This window comes from Anomaloglossus baeobatrachus, chromosome 6, assembly GCF_048569485.1.
Source record: "Anomaloglossus baeobatrachus isolate aAnoBae1 chromosome 6, aAnoBae1.hap1, whole genome shotgun sequence".
Taxonomy (NCBI): Eukaryota; Metazoa; Chordata; class Amphibia; order Anura; family Aromobatidae; genus Anomaloglossus; species Anomaloglossus baeobatrachus.
The window spans coordinates 75,130,098-75,147,301 of record NC_134358.1 but is presented as its reverse complement, the minus strand read 5'-3'; the positions used below and the strand labels follow the sequence as shown (position 1 = coordinate 75,147,301).

General features: G+C 45.3%; 1 protein-coding gene across 1 annotated transcript; it reads right to left on the bottom strand.

Moving 5' to 3' along the window:
* Positions 1–242: 242 nt before the first annotated feature.
* On the bottom strand, positions 243–9,688 carry LOC142243817 (general transcription factor II-I repeat domain-containing protein 2A-like). Its single transcript, XM_075316021.1, has 3 exons — positions 8,792–9,688; positions 3,286–4,099; positions 243–253 (listed from the first exon to the last, which is right to left on the bottom strand). Exons 1-3 carry the CDS (start codon positions 9,686–9,688, stop codon positions 243–245), a joined length of 1,722 nt encoding a protein of 573 aa, XP_075172136.1.
* Positions 9,689–17,204: the final 7,516 nt, after the last annotated feature.

Below are 17,204 nucleotides of genomic sequence, written 5' to 3'. Positions count from 1 at the left end.
AGAGACAGATGGACATAAACAGACGGACAGAGACAGACAGACACAGACTGACGGAGACTGGGAAACAGACAGAGAGACAGTTACTATTCCGGGCAACGCCTGGGTACTACAGCTAGTGTTAAAATAAAAAACAGATCTAGTAGAAATCATTTTATTAAAAATGGACAAGAAAGTTGTTTCTGCAGAAATTGTTTGCTATAAAAAATAACTTTTAATTAAATATATTAAAATGACTCGAAGTCCTATTTTTCACCTGTGCAAAAATAACCATAGTTATAGACAAATAAGAACAATTTGGGTGTTTAATTCAGGAGTATTTTGAATGAATCAAATTCTCTCCAGAGAAATAAGGTCAGATATTATATTATCTACAGAACCTCAATGCTGGCTCTATAGCCTAGAAAATCATATGGTTTAGGCCAGTGATGGGCAACCTTTTGGGCTTGGTGTGTCAAAATTCGCCAAGAAACCGAACATAACTTGGGTGATGTGTCACCTTGAGAAAAAAAACATAATTTTGCGACATGTATAGTTTAAATAACAAATATGTATAATTATTTAACTTACCTGCTTAGTGACTTCTTTGTTCATCTGTCAGTTGGTTTCTTTTGTTGGTCTTGCTATTATTTAACTTGTGTGGGGTGCCGTGAACTAAGATAAGTGAGGGGGAGGGGGAATTCTTCCAGTGATGGCGAACCTGTGGCACTCCAGCTGTTGCAAAACTACAATTCCCATCATGTCTTCACAGCCAAAGCTTTTGCTTTGAATGGCCAGGCATGATGGGAATTGTAGTTTTGCAACAGCTGGACTACCACAGGTTCGCCATCACTGATTCACTGGGGAACAATTTGAAAAACAAATTCTGTTGAGTTAGGTTTTTGAGCTGATTCATACTAAAATTGGCATGCTGATTCCAAAAATGTAGTCAGTTTTTTTTCTATCACGTCAAGTTTTTCCTCCTCAACTTACCTGCCATAGAAGCACAATTGCACTGATTTCTGTAATAAGACTTGTTACCTGAGTACAATTCGACTCATATAGAGCTACGTGGCAACTTGTAAGAGTAGTCACAACTGAGACAGTGTGGCGAGAGGTGTGTGCAGCTCCCAATACGTCATAATTATCAATATCTTTACACAAAAAATGTATCATAGTAGGAATAAATAGGATTTGTGATAGCTTTTCTCTTTACATTGGGCGCTTAGTTGTAATTTATATATCTTTTATGATTTTTTTCTTTGCTAGTTTTCAAAGCTTGTAACTTTCCATCTCAGTGTTTTATTTACTTATGTACATATTTCCTTTGTTTCAGATCACGTCTGCTCCTTCTTCCTCTCGTCGTAAATGCCTAAACAACCCTGACTCCTTCTGCTATATTTGTGGTGTTTTCACCATTCCAGTTCAAAGGGCAAACATCAGTGCATTTGTCAAACAAGCATATTTTGTATATTTTAAAGTAAAACTCGGTGATCAAGATAAGCCATGGGCCCCTCACATGGTGTGCAAGCAGTGTGTCGAGAGTTTACGGATGTGGACCAAAGGAAGACGTGAAAAGTTGGCATTTGGTATCCCCATGGTGTGGAGAGAGCAAAAAAGTCATTCCACAGACTGTTACTTCTGTTTAGTGAAAACATCAGGATTTAACAGGAAAAATAAAAGTAAAATAGAATATCCAAATCTACCGTCAGCTATCAGACCAATGCCTCATTCAGCTGAAATTCCAGTGCCAGTTTTCGAACAGCTACCATCTCTAGAAGTTCCGAGTGATGTTGACGAGCACAGTGACAGCAATGATGCAGAATTTGAAATTCACAAGGATTCAGTTCGTAAGGGATTTGATCAGCACGAGTTAAATGATTTAGCACCTGAATTGGGCTTATCAAAAAAAGCTTCAGAATTACTAGCATCAAGGCTGAATGAGAAACAGTTACTTGAACAAGGAGCGAAGGTATCATACTTTCGTACTGGAGAAAGTACATTTTTGCAGTTCTTTTGGTGTGACAGCAGTTTTGTGTTTTGCCATAATATTCCTGGTTTACTACAAGAATTAGGGCTTTCAATGTACAATCCAAATGAATGGTGACTGTTTATTGATAGCTCAAAGCGGAGTCTAAAGTGTGTCCTTCTACACAATGGCAATTTATTTGGTGAAGTCCCTATTGGGCATTCTGTCTCTCTTCGTGAAGAACATGGAGATGTAAAGAGAGTTATTGAGTTATTGAAATATGACACACACAATTGGATCATCTGTGTTGACCTTAAAATGGTTTGCTTCCTTCTTGGTCAGCAACGTGGGTACACAAAGTATCCCTGCTTTCTTTGTATGTGGGATAGCAGAGCTTGAGAAAAGCATTGGGTTGAGTCGAATTGGCCTCCAAGATCTGGTCTTAAACCTGGAGATCCTAACATTCTACATCAGCCACTTGTTGACAGGAAGAATATACTTTTCCCACCTCTGCACATAAAACTAGGTCTCATGAAGCAATTTGTAAAAGCATTGCCAACTGACGGCGACTGTTTTAAGTACATCATGTTGGCACTTCCTGGACTGTCCATTGAAAAAAATCAAGGCTGGTGTGTTTGATGGTCCACAAATTCGACAGCTCATCAAAGATGAACATTTCACCGGGACTATGTCAGATCTTGAGAAGAATGCTTGGTTATCATTCAAAGACATCGTCAAGAACTTTCTTGGAAATACAAGTGCATGTAATTACAAAGAAATTGTTCAGAAACTATTGGAGAGCTACAAAGCGCTTGGTTGCAACATGAGTATTAAACTACATTTTCTGCATTGCCATCTTGCCAACTTTCCGGAAAATCTTGGTGCTGTTAGCGATGAGCAAGGTGAACGATTTCACCAAGATTTGAAGGTTATGGAAGACCGCTACCAGGGTGGATGGGATGTACATATGATGGCTGACTATTGCTGGAGCATCAAACGTGATTGTCCTCAAGTTAAACACTCCAGAAAAAGCTATAAATGTACATTTTTACCTTAAATACTTGCATATATATATATATCCTTTGTAAAAAACATGATAGTGTTAAAAAACATATTTGTCATGCCTATTTCTTAAATATTTCATTTTTTGTTCATATTTGTACTATTTAAAAAAAAAAAACAAAACACTTTTTAGGTACAGTAGTTTACATGTTTTTGAGAAGACAAAAATCCTATAGTTCAAAAACTTGACGTGATAGACAAAAACTGAGATCATTTCTGGATTCAGCATCCAAAAATTAATTAAGAACAGTTGTCTGACCTAACTCCTAAAAAATTGCGTTCCCCAGTGTTAGTTTTAGTGACTTTTTGTTGCTGAATTTCATTGGCTAAATGTTCAATTGAAGGTTGGTATTTTGTACACTTCAAGCCCAAGCAAGCGCTACTAAGTTCCTCTGTCAATCTGTTTCTTTTGTTGGTTTTGATATTATTTAATGCTGAGAATAAGGTCTCACAAAAGTAGGTAGAGGGAAAAATAGTGAGTAAAGCCATTGCTATATTTTTCAGGGTGCTAAAAGTGTCTGGTAACCTATTCCAGGCACTCCAAATTTCCTGTTCATAGTGGCACTCCTCTTGATTCTCCAAGCGGCACCTTTCTAGATTCTCAAGCTTTGACCTCAAGTCAACAAACACTTGAGCCCAGATGCTGTCCTGAAATTCTGCAAGTTGCATCTTCAAATCATCAATTTGCATCCACTGGAAACCATTTAATTCCAAACTACTGTAGACTACTACATCAGGATACTTAATTATTTTCATGGTCTGTTCTAGGCTTCTAAATTGATTAAATCTATCACTGAACTGGTCAAGTAACGAGTCTAAAACATGCTGGTACTTTATATGCAAGGGTTCCATTTCATTTTGTACAGCTGCACTGGCCTTCTCAAAATACTTTGTTACTCGAGGAAAATACTTATAAGTTTTAGTTTCTACATCTCGCTTGAAAATTTTAAGTTTACTTTCAAAAGCTTTTATGTATCCAAACATAACGTCAATACTTTTGCCAAAACCTTGAAGCTTTAAGTTCAGTTCATTAATATGAACAGAGAGATCTGTAAAAAACATCAGGTTGTTGACCCACTTAGAATCATAGAGCTGTGGAAAGTTTCCCAGATCCTTATCCTCAAGAAATACCTTAACCCCTTCACCCCCGGCCACTAAAACACCCTAATGACCGGGCCATTTTTTGCAATTCTGACCAGTGTCACTTTGACAGGTTATAACTCTGGAACGCTTCAACGGATCCTGGCGATTCTGAGATTGTTTTTTCGTGACATATTGTACTTCATGTCAGTTGTAAATTTAGGCCGATATTTTTTGCGTTTATTTGTGAAAATTTAGGAAATTTGGCGAAAATTTTGAAAATTTCGCAATTTTCAAACTTTGAAAATTTATGCCCATAAATCTGAGAGATATGTCACACAAAATAGTTACTAAATAACATTTCCCACATGTCTACTTTACATCAGCGCAATTTTCGAAACAAATTTTTTTTCCGTTAGGAAGTTAGAAGGGGTCAAAGGTCATCAGCAATTTCTCATTTTTCCAACAAAATTTACAAAATAATTTTTTTTAGGGACCACATTACATTTGAGGTGACTTTGAGAGGCCTAGGTAACAGAAAATACCCAAAAGTGACCCCATTCTAAAAACTACACCCCTCACACTGCTCAAAACCACATCCAATAAGTTTATTAACCCTTTAGGTGCTTCACAGGAACCAAAGCAATGTGGAAGGAAAAAATGAAAATTTTACTTTTTAACACAAAAATGTTACTTTAGCCATAAAATTTTCATTTTTACAAGGGAGAAAAGAGAAAGTACACCATACAATTTATTGTGCATTTTCTCCTGAGTACGCTGATACCCCATATGTGGTAAAAATCAATTGTTTGGGCGCACGGCAGAGCTCGGAAGGGAAGGAGCGCCATTTGAATTTTTGAACGCAAAATTAGCTGCACTCATTAGCGGACGCCATGTCGGGTTTGAAGACCCCCTGAGGTGCCTAAACAATGGAGCTCCCCCACAAGTGACCCCATTTTGGAAACTAGAGCCCTCAAATAATTGTTCTAGATGTTTGGTGAGCACTTTGAACACCTGGGGGCTTCACAGAAGTTTATAGCGTTGAGCCGTGAAAAGAAAAAAATTTTTTTTTACAACAAAACGGTTGCTTCAACTAGGTAGCTTTTTTTTTCACAAGGGTAACAGGAAAAAATGCACCATAAAATGTATTGTGCATTTTCTCCTGAGTACGCAGATACCTCATATGTGGTGGAAATCAAATGTTTGGACACACAGCAGTGCTCGGAAGGCAAGGAGCGCCATTTGAATTTTTGAGTGCAAAATTAGCTGCACCTGTTAGCGGACGCCATGTCGGGTTTGAAGACCCCCTGAGGTGCCTAAACAATGGAGCTCCCCCACAAGTGACCCCATTTTGGAAACTAGAGCCCTCAAATAATTTTTCTAGATGTTTGGTGAGCACTTTGAACACCTGGGGGCTTCACAGAAGTTTATAGCGTTGAGCCGTGAAAAGAAAAACATTTTTTTTTACAACAAAACGGTTGCTTCAACTAGGTAGCTTTTTTTTTCACAAGGGTAACAGGAAAAAATGCACCATAAAATGTATTGTGCATTTTCTCCTGAATACGCAGATACCTCATATGTGGTGGAAATCAAATCTTTGGACACACGGCAGTGCTCGGAAGGCAAGGAGCACCATTTGAATTTTTGAGTGCAAAATTAGCTGCACCTGTTAGCGGACGCCATGTCGGGTTTGAAGACCCCCTGAGGTGCCTAAACAATGGAGCTCCCCCACAAGTGACCCCATTTTGGAAACTTGAGCCCTCAAATAATTTTTCTAGATGTTTGGTGAGCACTTTGAACACCTGGGGGCTTCACAGAAGTTTATAGCGTTGAGCCGTGAAAATAATTTTTTTTTTTTTCTACCACAAAACGGTTGCTTCAACTAGGTAGCTTTTTTTTTCACAAGGCTATCAGGAAAAAATGCACCATAAAATGTATTGTGCATTTTCTCCTGAGTACGCAGATACCTCATATGTGGTGGAAAGTAATTGTTTGGGCGCATGGCGGGGTTCAGAAGAGAAGGAGCGCCATTTGACAGCAAAATTGGTTGGAATCATTAGCGGACGCCATGTCACGTTTGGAGACCCCCTATGGTGCCTAAACAGTGGAGCTCCCCCACAAGTGACACCATTTTGGAAACTAGAGCCCTCAAATAATTTTTCTAGATGTTTGGTGAGCACTTTGAACACCTGGGGGCTTCACAGAAGTTTATAGCGTTGAGCCGTGAAAAGAAAATTTATTTTTTTTACCACAAAACGGTTGCTTCAACTAGGTAGCTTTTTTTTTCACAAGGGTAACAGGAAAAAATGCACCATAAAACGTATTGTGCATTTTCTCCTGAGTACGCAGATACCTCACATGTGGTGGAAAGTAATTGTTTGAGCGCATGGCGGGGCTCAGAAGAGAAGGAGCGCCATTTGACTTTTCAAACGCACAGACGCAGTGCACTGATCGGTCGCTGCAGGACGCACGGTCGGATGCGATAAAAAAAGCGTCGGGGATACGTAAAAAAAAAAAAAGTCACGCCAAAAATTGACCATGGATGCAGATACGTTATGTGCATCCCTGATCAGCGCTTGGCGGGATGCACGGACGGATGTGATACAAAAAGCGTCGCAAATACGGAAAAAAGTCACGCCAAAAATTGAGCAGGGATGCCGATCCGTTATGTGCATCCCTGATCAGCGCTTGGCGGGACGCACGGACGGATGCGATACAAAAAGCGTCGGGGATACGGAAAAAAGTCACGCCAAAAATTGACCATGGATGCCGATCCGTTATCTGCATCCCTGATCAGCGCTTGGCGGGACGCACGGACGGATGCGATACAAAAAGCGTCGGGGATACGGAAAAAAAAGTCACGCCGAAAATTGAGCAGGGATGCCGATCCGTTATCTGCATTCCTGATCAGCGCTTGGCGGGACGCACGGACGGATGCGATACAAAAAGCGTCGGGGATACGGAAAAAAAAGTCACGCCAAAAATTGAGCAGGGATGCCGATCCGTTATCTGCATCCCTGATCAGCGCTTGGCGGGACGCACGGACGGATGCGATACAAAAAGCGTCGGGGATACGGAAAAAAGTCACGCCAAAAATTGAGCAGGGATGCCGATCCGTTATCTGCATCCCTGATCAGCGCTTGGCAGGACGCACGGACGGATGAGGTGTAAAAATGGACAGGGGATACGGAAAAAAAAAAAAAAGTTATACTCACAGTACCCACAGGACTAGCAGGAGGATCACTGACCAGAAGAGCTGCAGAGGAACAGATGGCAGAGAGATGGACAGCTTTACAGGAGCAGCAGGCAGATCAGCAGAATGCCCAGGAAGGACCCAGCGATGGACGCAGATGTGATCAGGCCGGTGAAGACAGGTAAGAGGACGTCGGGGGAGAGCAGAGGGGGGGGAGAGCAGAGGGGGAGAGGGGGGGTGAGAGCAGAGGGGGGGGTGAGAGCAGAGGGGGGGCTGAGAGCAGAGGGGGGGCTGAGAGCAGAGGGGGGGAGCAGAGGGGGAGGGGGTAGAGCAGAGGGGGAGACCGGAGAGGGAGCTGCAGAAGCAGAACAGAGATAATGGGGGAGGCAGTCAGAGGGGGGAGGGGGGGGGGGTTGGGGGGAGCAGATCGCAGGGGGCGCACGGCAGGGGCTATCACGGCAGCGCGCAGGGGCACCACGGGAGCGCGCACGGGCTGCAAAGTGAGCACAGTACTCACGTGCAGCAGCGGCGGCGGCGGCAGCAGCGGCGGCGGTGGCGTGGTACCACAAGTACCAGCCACTGCACGCTGCAGACATGTTGGGGGAGGGCTCGCAGCGGCAGGGGGCATATCGCAGCAGGGAGGCAGATGGCAGCAGGGGGCAGATTGCGGCAGGAGGCAGATCGCAGCAGTGGGGCACATCATGACAGAGGACAGATCGCAGCAGGAAGCAGATTGCAGCAGGGGGGCACATTGTGGCAGGGGGGCAGATCGCAGCAGAGGGGCAGATCGTGGCGGGGAGCAGATCGGGGGGACACATCGGCAGGGGGCAGGGCCATCACAGGAGCGCGCAGGGGCTATCAGGCGCGCAATACTCAAGTGGGGCAGGAGCGGCGATCGGGCGGCGGCAGCAGCGTTGTGTGGTACTACAAGTACCAGCCAGTGCACGCCGCAAACATGCTGGGGGAGGGCTTCCCAAACCAACACAGGCCTGGGGAGGGCGGCCACCTCCAGATCAGACCGCCCCACTGCACACTGATTGGAGCGATTGCGCGTCATAGCACGATCGCTCCAATCAGTGCTGCAGGGGCTGGGGGCGACATGTTTGAGGTCCACCTATGATATGCTACTGCAGCTGCGGCATGTCATAGCTGGATCTCACAGGATCGCACTAATTCGGGCATTATTTTTGCCGAAATTAGTGCGATCGATGTGGTTGGCGGTTCAGATTTGAACAGCCAATCACATCGATCGTCGATAGGGGGTGGCGATGCCGCCCCCCCTGGGGTCAAGCAAAGGTCCCCTGCTGTAAGAAACAGCAGGGGACATCATTTGAAAGCCGTTGCTATGGCCACGGCAATCAAATGAAGTTTAGGCCGTAAAATTACGTCCCTGGTCGTTAAGTCACGTTAAAATAGGACGTAATTTTACGGCCCGCGGTCGTGAAGGGGTTAATTTCTTCAAAGCACTCCACAAAGCGCTCAAGAACTTTGCCTCGGCTCAGCCATCTTACATTATTGTACATCAGCAGTCCACTGTAGGTGGAATCAACCTCCAGTAAAAGTGCAGAAAATTCTCGCTTGTGAAGGGGGCGAGCAGCTATTAAATTAACTATTTTTGTAACAATTGACATTAAGTCGTTTAAGTCAGTGAATCCTGCTTTGGCACATAAAGCCTCCTGATGGATAATACAATGAAAAGGCACAATCGGATGTCCAATACCTTCCGTAAACAATTTAACAAATCCGACTTTTTTCCCCACCATGTTTGGTGCCCCATCTGTCGTCACTGACACAACTTTAGAGATATCAATGCTTAGGTCACAGAATGTTTGCATAACAACCTTACATATTTCACTTCCTGATGTACTTGTTGGCACTGATACTAACTTTATCAACTCTTCTCTCATTGTGGGACCATCAGAATATCGACCAATAATGGCCAACTGAGCATGTGATGTGACATCAGTAGTTTCATCAAGAGAGATCGAAAAATATTTACAATTACTTATGTCTCTCTTTAATTGATGTTGTACGTTTGTGTTCAGTCTCATTATTCGGTCTTTTATGATATTTCTACTGAGTGGTAACTCAGATATTCTCTTAATAATTGCATCTTTATTCTGCATATCATGAAATAGAACTAGTGCACATCTTAAGAGAGTTTCTTTAATAAATTCTCCCTCACTGAGTGCTTTTCCATGCTGAGCTATGGAGTGAGCAATGCTCAGACTTGCAGATGTTAAATTTGTAGAGCTTTTTACAAATTTAAGGATGGAATTAGATTGGCTCTTATGAAGGTGTAGCTGCCTGGAAATGTATTCCTTCCTTTCATCCTCACTTTTTTTCAAGAGCTGGGAATGATTAGTTTCAAAATGTCTATTTATATTCCACGTTCTGCTTACTACCATTTCACTACATAGAACGCAAAATGATCTGCCATTTTTTTCTATAATGCCATACATCTCAGTCCATGGCTCTTGAAAGGGTCGGCTACTGCTACTACCACTCCCTTTACTTAACTTTGTTTTTTTAATTTGTGGCTTCTCCATGAGAGGGCCAGTGAGAGAAGATATATAGTTAGCCCTGCAGGCAATTAGGGGTTAACTAAACCTAACTGACCATATGATGGCACATGTAACTGTCTCTTAGGAAAGGGCAGAGTTAATAAGCAGAAATAGGGGTTAATAAGGATGCACAACAGTAATGGTGGTGAAATGGAGTCTGTACTATGCTGCAAGATGGCATTCCTTATGTAAATTAATGGCGGGAAACGGCACCCATAGCACAGGCCTCTTCCAGCCTCCCCCTCACTTATCTCAGTAATGGCCAGTGACACCCCACAGTTCACTGGATGATGGTTGCTGTAGTAATCACAGGGCCTGCAGACAGCAATCACAGGGCCTCCAGACAGCAATCACCTCAGGCCTCAGAAGTGCGTCCCCCGCGGCATTGCGCCGCTCCCTGCTGCGCCAGCCGGAAGTTCAGGCCTACCGTAAGTCCCAGACCTAGACGCTCTGCGCCGGAGCTCTGTTGTTTGGGCGGCATTGCGCTGCTCCCTGCTGCGCCAGCCGGAAGTTCAGGCCTACCGGAAGTCCCAGGCCTTCTTTGAGTTCCAGAACTGCTCTGGACCACATGAATAGTCTTAAATCTATGCTAAATAGAAAAACACGCCTATGGTGGAATGTGGCTTTCATGAAGAGGTATTTGGATAGAGGGTTGGTTCCGAGGGGACTTAGGGTCAGGGTCTTCCCCTCCTTCTCCGTCTCGGATGAAACTATTAAAACCAAATGGGAAGAAGCAGCGGCTGGCTGCTCCCGGACTTTCATGCAGCTCCTTATTGAGCTGAATGAGAAGTCCATCAGCGAACTCGAGGCGGAGATTGGGGAGGCTCAGGCCCTTCTCTCCTCGGAGCTAACACAAGATGAGATGTCCAAGTATAACAAGTCTCTGGACAAGGAATTCTCAAAATGGGAAAAAGAAATTTTGCATACAAAAACGAAAAAGTACCAGAGGGACGTGATGGACTATAAAAACGGACAGGTCTATCGGTGGCGGGGTGTGTCACATCCCAGGAAAAAACATCATGCTTCAATGGTGTTAATCTCAGCCGCCTCATCTATGTCCTCACTGGATGAGGAGTCTACCTCTAATAACAAAAATATGAATATGAGACCTAATACTAGAGCCACCAATGCACGGAACAAACAAGGTATAGCCTTGGGTGGTGGACGCGGGACTCTTCCTCCAGTTCAGAAGAAAGGGGGAGATGCGCACCTTGAGGTGATTAATTTATCCATGCATGTGCTCACCCCTTCTCAGACTGAAGTCCTTAAATTGGGGCTGTCGTTTGTGCCTCAAGCTGACTTTGATCTCTTTTCAGTGATTAAAGATCTTCACTTATTTCTACGGAAGTTGGTGCTACATAAACTGCACCACAAAGTAACTTCTGGTGAACCATCTTTGTCTGCCCGTGAACAGGAAGCGATTGCTACCCTGGAAGAACTGGAGGCGGAGTCCACTCATCATCCACCAGGTAATTTTCCACAACATACCATGCCAAGATCCACCACATTCCCGCCTTTGTCACTTTGTCCTCCCATTCAGATTTTTGGGGAGCTAGTGACTAGAGATATCCAGCGACTCTCCCGTAAGGGGAGTGGTAATAATCTCACTAGATTGCAGCAGTCCGCATTGAGGGAGATACAGTCACTTCAAGGCGTAGTGATCAAACCCGCAGACAAAGGCGGGAATGTGGTGGTATGGCCTGTGGATTTATATGAGAGGGAGGCATGGCGTCAACTCAGAGACCGGGATGCCTACGAATCTCTCCACCATAACCCAGTGCGCGGCTATACCGTCGACCTGGAAGAAATATTGTCACGGGCTTTTGAGGAGGGGATTATTCCTAAAAAGATCTATGAGGGCCTCTTAGTCAGATCGCCAGTGGTTCCAACTTTCTACCTCCTTCCCAAGATTCACAAAAACCCTAAGGTGCCTCCGGGTCGTCCCATTGTTTCTGGCATGGGAGGGCGGTGTGACGTCACTTGCAAATTTATTGAACACTACTTGCACCCATTAGTGAAGACGTTGCCCTCCCATGTCAGAGACACTTCGGACGTCCTTAGGAGGCTGGAGGGCTTGGTCTTGGAGGAGGAGGTATCGCTGGTAACCATGGACGTTGAGGCCCTTTATTCTAGTATTGGTCACCGCGATGGACTTGTAGCCACTCAGTTTTATCTGGATGCTAGTAATCTTGATAGGTCACTGTCCGGTCTGATTATGGAGTTGTTGGAGTTTGTGCTGATGCACAACTTCTTCGTTTTTCGGGACCGGTTATTCCTCCAGCGGCGCGGCACTGCGATGGGGGCGGCCTGCGCGCCGTCTTACGCAAACCTCTTTCTCGGCTATTGGGAGAGGGAGGTTTTCGGGGACGGCGTGCCGGCTAGCTCCCATGCGCAGTGCTGGCTCCACTACATAGACGACATATTTGTCGTCTGGGGGGGAACCGGTTCTGAACTTGAGGATTTTGTGCGTCGGCTCAACTCCAATGACCGGAACATCTTACTTACCTATCAGACTGGGCAGAGGACCATCGACTTTCTTGACATCCGGATATCTATTGAACTGAGTGGCGCCGTATCTACTACCATCTTTCGCAAGTCCACCGCGGTTAATTCCCTCCTCCATGCCACTTCGGGACATCCCAGGTCGACGGTCAATGCAATACCAACGGGCCAATTTCTGCGCCTGCGCAGATTGTGCTCCTCGGATTGCTCTTTTGAGGCCGCATCAGGGGATATGAGGGAGAGATTCATTAATAGGGGTTACAGTGGTCGATCCATCAAAAAAGGCTACCAGCGGGCCAAATTCTCGAAACGCGACCATCTCTTGTCTGGGCAGAATACGATGGCAAAACAATCAGGCTCAGTAGCCAGATTTATCTCTACCTACTGTAGACAGTGGGAACAGATAAGGGGTGTGTTGACCAAACATTGGGCCATTCTCCAAACAGAATCTTCTTTGGAAGGGTATCTGCCTGACCGTCCTATGATGACGGCAAAGAGGGGTAAGAGTCTCAAAGACATGCTGGTGCATAGCCATCATGTATTAAAGATACCTCCCATTTTTGGTTCTGGACCCCAGCGGGTTGGTTGCGACCCATGTGGCTGTTGTCGAGGATGTAAAAACATTATTAGAGCCACTGCGTTTCGCTCTGCCGATGGTCTCAGAGAGTTTACAATCCGGGAATATATTTCTTGCAACACATCTGGCGTAATTTATTACGCCACATGTGGTTCCAACAAAATATATATCGGATTGACCTCCCGGGAGCTCCGTATTCGTACAAGGGAGCATGTACGGGACATTCTTGCAGCCAAGGAGGTTACTAACCCAGAATCCCTGAAGACGATCCCCCGTCACTTCAGAGAGGTTCACAATTGTGACACAACATCTCTGAAGGTTCGGGGGATAGATAGAGTACATCTTGGGATCCGTGGGGGCGATCTTAAAAAGCGCCTGGCACAGGTGGAGTGCCGGTGGATTTTTACCCTGGGAACCATGTCCCCCTTTGGTCTTAATGAGCGGCTTACTTTTGCTCCGTTTTTGTAGATATTCTGCCCTCCATCGTTTTGAGTCTGCTCTACAATGGGCCTCCTTTGTTTATGGAGGCAAATATTCCTATCCTCCTCTTCTTCTTTTTCCCTCCCTTCCTTCCCCCTCCCTCCCCTCCCCCTTCTCCTCCTACTTTCCCCATCCCCTTCTTATTACTCCACCTTCTCTCTTTCTCTTTTTCTTTACATGGCTGGCGTATTGGCCCGTATAGCGGGTTGCAATACTACGTTGGGGATATTCCCCATAGCATTACTAAGGGGTTTTTGACAGTTCTTGGCTGTCTGCGCAGTATTCTTTGGTCCTCAACTTTAACAGTGCCTTGTTTTATTTATTTTTTAGTTTATTATTTTGCCTCATTCCCTGCTGATCCTGCCCTTGCCTATACCTCCTCGGGACATATACTGTGGAAGAAGGGTGATTTTCTCTACAAGCCTTTTGAATATGGACTCTTATGGCATTGGATGTACTACATGGCGTGTACTGCAGTTCGTTTCTAATGATATTTATGATCATGATTGTCTTATATGTCTTTTATGTACATACGTGGATGTTTATATGTACATATTGCAGTATGCTATGAGTGCTTTATATGCCATTATATATTTTCATGTGGCTCAGGCCTTATGTGTCTCTCTACCTTCACTCCTTCTCCCTATCTCTCTATATGCCCCGACTTATATTCCTATATGTTTCGGCCCATCCCCTGCAAATCGCGGTAATATTCTGCCTGTTTTGTAAACCTGCAGGATTTCCACAGGCTTTCTGCTCTGTGGGCGTGAGCTTTACCTCTGGATGGGCTGGCTTCGTGACGCGCTGGTTGGAGGCATTTGCCTTCCGGGTACGACCGCGGTAGCGTCCTTAGCAGCGGAGAACCGGAAGTGTTGGTGACGTCACAGGAAGTTTTCTTCCATCCGATCTCCGCTGCTGATGCCTGACCGCGGCGTTACCCTGCGTGTCATTCACCTGGAAGCACTGATGAGGGGGCGTTCTAATGGGGTCTGATGCCCTTTATAAAGCCTACACTCTGCACTAGTTTTATTGTCCCCCGACGAAGCACATCCAGCGAAACACGTGTTGGGACGCCGGTCCCCACGTGTTATCCCGGCTTTCTGATTGCTTTCCCTGGTAAGTGGTTCCTTTTCCCCTTAGGCCACAATTGAAACCAAGTTGGTTTGTTAGGCTATACCTGTTTTCTTGGGGGTTTTTTCATCCGCTTAGTGACTTGGCTAACTTGGGAAAGTTTATCAGATTTGGAGACCTGTTCTCCATTACCTTTTTTCCGGGACACGTGGGGTATCTCCCCTTAGCACTCATTCTCCTTGGTCCTTCTTATGTATATGTTTTTGCTATATTTTTTGATATACCCTATACTATTATAAATAAAATGTTTTATATATTTATAACTGTGAAGTGTATAGGTGTCTTTTTTACTGGGCAAATTTAAAGACTCTTCTGCCTTGGTTTATTAGTAATCACAGGGCCTGCAGACAGCAATCACAGGGCCTCCAGACAGCGATCACCTCAGGCCTCAGAAGTGCATCCCCCGCAGCATTGCGCTGCTCCCTGCTGCGCCAGCCGGAAGTTCAGGCCTACCGGAAGTCCCAAGCCTAGACGCTCTGCGCCGGAGCTCTGTTGTTTGGGCGGCATTGCGCTGCTCCCTGCTGCGCCAGCCGGAAGTTCGGGCCTACCGGAAGTCCCAGGCCTAGACGCTCTGCGCCGGAGCTCGGTTGTTTGGGCCTACAGACCTCCGGCACAGACCTCCTGCATGGCATCCGATCCGATAAAAAATCAGAACGGCTTGCCATGCTATTTAAAGGATGATTAATTTCTATGGGGCCGCGGCCGGCGGCCGCGTGCCACTGAAAATGACTACGCGTGTCAGCACTGACACGCGTGTCATAGGTTCGCCATCACGGGTTTAGGCAGTACATCCGACTACTAATACCTCAAATTGCTGTATAACATCTGGCAGGAGTAGGGTATCATGTCATAGCCCATCCTCTCTGTCAGAAGCATGTATGGATGTTACCTTATAGTAGGGCATGGGGTATGTGAAACTCCACAAAGACTTGTTACAGCCCAAGGTAAAAAATGCATAAACATGCTCAGTGCTCTCCTTCTCTTCCCGACGTGTTTCCTCTTTGGTGATTCATCAGGGGAAATTTTGGAGGCTGTAGTGTAAGCGACATAATGAGCTAAAAACCAATCCAAGTGGTACTAGAGATAGAATAAAAGAAATGATATGCAGATCCCCATTATTAATAAACATGGAGTATTACCTTATCAAGGGAGCATGGAGCTTATTAATCCCTGTGAATGAACTCCATGTCACTCTGTGCCAAGGGCTGCGCTTCCTATAGAGTCCACGTTTGTTGGTGGACTGGTCGGTACTTTTTTTTCCGGTCTAGGAATTGCGCGATACGTGACAGTAGTCACATAATCGCGAGGGCGAGTACGTGACCACCGCGTCACGAACCCAATCACGTGGTTGTTTCAGTTTCCGGGCCGCGTGACCACCGCGTCATAGATCACGGTCACGTGTCCTCCCCAGTTTCTAGTCAGGAGCATGCTGGGAAGCAAAGCTCACCAGGCGGACCAAGCGGCACCATGTGACCACCGAACAACGCCACGCCCATAGACAAAAGCATATATAGATATTACATATCAATATACAAAGTATGTATTTGATGGCGAGAGCGCAATTGTGCACTTATAAGGAACATTTTCTAGCACAGTCATGACTTATAATCAAGAGATTGATCACCTATAAAGTCATGTGATCGCATGAGATGACCATATATCAGGCAAAAGGTACCTCAATGATATTGATTGCTATAACTATGGATCTAGGCCATGTCTAGCAATATGAAATATACTTTTATAAAGTAGGGGTATAGATGCTTACTCTATCTTGTAGAAGGTGATAAAAAACGGAAAAAAAACCGTCACAAACCACTTGTACCAAACCTATGGATACTGAAAGATAAGGTATTTTTGGCAGAATTCCCAGAGAAACAGGGACCGGTATGACTATATATGTTGTAGAAGAAGTAAATGATAGGGGCAACAATAAATGTGAAAATACCTTGAGATCTGTTACGGGGGGCTGTCTGATAATAACCGAAAGGAGTATCAGACAGTCAGGGTCCACCGTGCAAAGACTTTGCTGCAGACTATGGCAGAGTGCAATACCTCTGTTAACTCACAGAAGGATATAATAAGTAAGTAAAGCAATTCCTCCCTTACTTGGAGGGTGTGTGGAATGATCTCTGTTAATAATCACAGAGACAAAGGCAATGTGTGCGAAATGGCACCTACCTAGGTCCGCTCTTCTAGTGGTGCAAAAGAGACGAACAGCAGCGTAAGCCGCACAAAGCTCCTACCTACGTTCGCTCCACTAGTGTGCGAGGACACGAACCACTAGATATGGCACCTGCCTAGGTCCGCTCTTCTAGTGGTGCAAAAGAGACGAACAGCAGCGTAAGCCGCACAAAGCTCCTACCTCTGTTCGCTCCCCTAGTGTGCGAGGATACGAACAACTGCCAGACGCAGTATAAGGAACGTTACCCTAGCGGCAACGTCCACCTACGAGTAGAATCACAAGGCCCAGCCAGACCATGTGCCTCAGGCACCTGCCTATGTCCGCTCCCCTAAGAGGTAAGGATACGGACAGCAGCCGAAGCTGTAAGGTATAAGAACGCTACCCTGCCGGTAGCGCTCACCTAGCATAGACAGAGGAATGCCTAGAGGAACGCGCACAGAGCGTCTACTCATATGCATGAACCAAGAGGACTGAGCACCATGCGGCGT

Excerpts from the sequence above, each read along its gene's own strand:
- LOC142243817 (XM_075316021.1), bottom strand. The coding sequence starts at position 9,688 with ATGGTAGTAAGCAGAACGTGGAATATAAATAGACATTTTGAAACTAAT. Across the intron at positions 4,100-8,791 it reads GACTGCTGATGTACAATAAT|CTCTATGATTCTAAGTGGGT; the intron begins GTAAGATGGCTG and ends AACTTTCCACAG.